This window comes from Lathyrus oleraceus, chromosome 3 (assembly GCF_024323335.1).
Source record: "Lathyrus oleraceus cultivar Zhongwan6 chromosome 3, CAAS_Psat_ZW6_1.0, whole genome shotgun sequence".
Classification (NCBI taxonomy): Eukaryota; Viridiplantae; Streptophyta; class Magnoliopsida; order Fabales; family Fabaceae; genus Lathyrus; species Lathyrus oleraceus.
The window spans coordinates 84828221-84831689 of record NC_066581.1 but is presented as its reverse complement, the minus strand read 5'-3'; the positions used below and the strand labels follow the sequence as shown (position 1 = coordinate 84831689).

The 3469-nt window shown below is 33.7% G+C and overlaps 1 protein-coding gene across 1 annotated transcript; it reads left to right on the top strand.

The window, feature by feature from the left end:
* The first annotated feature begins 939 nt into the window (after window positions 1-939).
* LOC127129811 (uncharacterized) lies at window positions 940-2853 on the top strand. The gene is made up of 2 exons (XM_051058937.1): window positions 940-1137; window positions 2269-2853. The coding sequence occupies exons 1-2, from the start codon at window positions 940-942 to the stop codon at window positions 2851-2853; spliced, it is 783 nt and encodes a 260-aa protein (XP_050914894.1).
* The last annotated feature ends 616 nt before the right edge of the window (window positions 2854-3469 follow it).

The window sequence follows — 3469 nt, the reverse complement described above, 5'->3', positions numbered from 1 at the left end:
AGGAATAAATCTTATATCTAGTTTAATTTTGATGAAGACAAAGATTATCAAAGGAGAAAAGGTTCAAAAGGTTCATGCACATCAATGATGAAGTTGACTAAGAAAGTTGAACATAGAATTCAAGTGAAGATTTGAGACAAGTGAACATAACTAAGGTACTCGTTGAAATTTATACTAATTTAAATTGCTCATAATTTCATTTCTCACTTCATCTAAAAACCTTCTTATATCATCATGCATGATTATCTAAAAATATTATTCATCTAATTCTTGTTACAAGTGTTTGTACACAAAGTTGTGTGAGAATATTGTGATATTCACTCGTATTCATATTGATTATATGATTGATCATTAGTAACAAGATGAATGGAATTTTAGAAACAAAGAGGTTTCAAACTTTCATATTCAAGATGAATGGTCTTGGACTAGTTGACACATTTTTGGGGATTAAAGTAAAGTGAAATAGTGGGGGTTATGAACTTAGTCAAACCCACTATATTGAGAAAAATGCTTGATAAGTTTAAACATCTAAACTTTAAGGAAGTAACCACTCCATTTGATCATGCCAACAAACTTCAAAAGAATAATGGAAGATCAGTGGCTCAATTGGAATATGCAAGTGCAATAGGGTGTCCAATGTACCTAATGCAATGTACCAGACCCGACATATCATTTGCAGTCAGTAAAATGAGTCGATTTACTAGTAATCCAAGTAATGAACATTGGAAGACAATTACAAGGATTTTTGGCTATCTACTGAAAACCAAGGACCTTGGTCTTCACTATGGAAGGTTCCCTGCCATATTAGAAGGATACACTGATGCGAGTTGGATATCTAATATTGGAGACCATAAATCTACAACTGGATGGATATTTACACTTGCTGGTGGAGCAATTTCTTGGAAGAGCAAGAAACAAACATGCATTACACTTTCGACCATGGAATCAGAGTTCGTGGCTCTCGCTTCCGCCGGTCAAGAAGCGGAATGGTTGAGGGATCTTCTGTTGGAAGTTCCATTGGCTAAAGACAATGTCTCAAAAGTGATGATACATTGCGATAGCCAAGCCACATTAGCAAGAGCATTCAGCGAAGTGTATAATGAAAAGTCTAGACATATAGGACTTAGACATTCGTTCGTAAGAAAATTGATTAAGGATGGAATCATTTCACTCACCTACATACGAACATGCTATAACTTAGCAGATCCGTTTACTAAGCCACTGGCCAGAGACTTAGTACGAACAACCTCGAGAGGAATGGGGTTGAAACTCCTTAAATAAAAGTTCCGACAACGGCAACAACCCAATCTTATGTTAACAAAACATTAACTTCAAGATTCAATGGGTAACAACAAGTCGTTGAATTGGATGTAAGTCAAGAATTTGGGAAATAAGGTTGACTGTGTTGAATTGAGGGTTGAGGTTTCCAAAACCTCTTAATGAAGTTCATTAACGAAGAAGAGTATCTATTGGAAAGGATGCTATATGAACCTCACCTATGTGAATTTTGAGATGGTGCCGTCTCAAAGTGAGAGTTGGAGTTTCTCTCATGAAAAATTCATGAAAAGGATAGCATATGGCCATAAATAAGTGCTAAGCGAGATATGTAAAGGAAGAACCTTTAAAGAGTGTGTGTAAGGTAACGCCGGTCTGATCCCATGGATTAATGGTTTAAAAGCTTTGCTACCAAATATTCCGATTAAACTTTGCGTTATCCTCACTAAGGTTAAGTTTAAAATCGAAAGATACCTAACTGTATTAACACTTTTTATATTTCACTATCTGGAATGATTTTTGTCATTATTAGAACTAGTGGGGGATTGTTGGAAATTGTTTTGCAATATTAGTTCCAAAATGACAAAAGAGTTAAATAGCATTTAATGCTTTGAATTCAATTTTTTAGTTATTGTTTTGTTTGAATTTTGAATTCAATTTTCATATCTTTTCATGAAATAGTGTCATATATGAAACATTGTGTTTTATGGTGAAATGGTGTTGTTTCATCAAAGGTTGCAAACTTTTGAAACAACATCCATATCTCCTATAAATATATGATTCTATTCAGAAAAATAAACATAAGAACTAAAAACGAATTTCTCTTCCAAATTCCAGAAAACCTTCCTTGCATTTCGGGTTCTTCACTTGTCTTGTGCAGACTCGAAATAAGGCTGACATTATCCTGAGTGTTCTTGCATTTTCCAACTCTAAGACATAATAAAAGAGTGCTTGAAATACTTTTAAGGAAAGTGATTCTCAATCACGATTCAGTCCTGGATCCATTTAATTTTACCGAATTTTCTAACAGTGAATGATGCCTGTATTGTTAGTGTAAAAATTTTTGTTTGTAAGTCAGCATATGAGAAAAAAGTCCATGGATCAGTTCATTTAACATTTGAAAGTCAAACTGAACCTTTTAAAGTGGAAGATCAATGCCCAAATTTAGACTCTCTTTCATCTGTTTGCCTTGAACCTACTAAAGATCCTGATACAGAGTTTATGTTTGCTGCATTGGGGAGAGTTATTTATTTTCTTAAGACAAGAGAAGTGAGTGACATGGATATGAAAACTTGCAAGGAATTTCAACTTTTATGGGATAGACTTGCCAAGTTTAAATTTGATCTTACTTGGCTAGAGCCCTATGTTCAAGCTGCATTGGGAATGAGAAGTGTTTTGGAGAAAGCTATGGAAGTTGAAAAACTGAAAGAGAGTGTTGTAGTTCTAAAGCTGGAAACAGAAAGGCTAACGGCCAAGTTGGTTGCTGCTGAGGAAAATCTTTATTATGAAAGAGACTTGTTGAAAGCAAATGGTGTCAAAGAAGTTGATTTTTTTTCTGAATTTGGATGTGGGAGTTAGACATCATAGACATGTAGATGAATTTTGGATGATTTCCTGTCTTTAACAGTTTCTGTTTAAGTATGAAAATGTGTTTTGATTAACAATGGGAGACTATGTTTTGTGCGTGTTGTCTGTCCTTCTTATTAGAAATGTTAACAAGCTGAAAATCGGTGTTTTGCAAACATATTAGCATGTGTTATTTGTTCCTAACTGAAAGAAATACGCCATTTCAGACTTTCACATCAAACCTATTAATTAGGATGCCATTGTTCAGTTTGTTTTGTTCTTTTGTAGGTCTAGAAGAAAACAATAATTATGAAATATAAAAGACTCTTTAGAATCGCTCTTGTTATTTTTTAAAAACACTTCTTTTCATTAACACTAGAATCGCCGTTGTTATTTTTTAAAAACACTTCTTTTCATTCACACTTGTCCTATTGTACTTTTTTTTATAGTTTGTTTCTACTAACCGCATTGTTATATCCATCATTGTTTTCATGTGGGTTATCATAACAAGTAATTTCCAAGTTATTGCGACAATAGGAGTTTATTCCATTTATTTAAAAAATACTATTAGTTCATAATTTTGATGTCCACTTTAGAATTATCAAAGGGAAGATGTTTGGACCAGGTG

What these genes read in the sequence shown, in the direction of transcription:
- LOC127129811 (XM_051058937.1), top strand. Translation starts at nt 940, where the DNA reads ATGGAATCAGAGTTCGTGGCTCTCGCTTCCGCCGGTCAAGAAGCGGAA. An exon ending in TAGGACTTAGACATTCGTTC is followed by an intron (nt 1,138 to 2,268) that starts GTAAGAAAATTG and finishes ATCACGATTCAG; the next exon opens with TCCTGGATCCATTTAATTTT.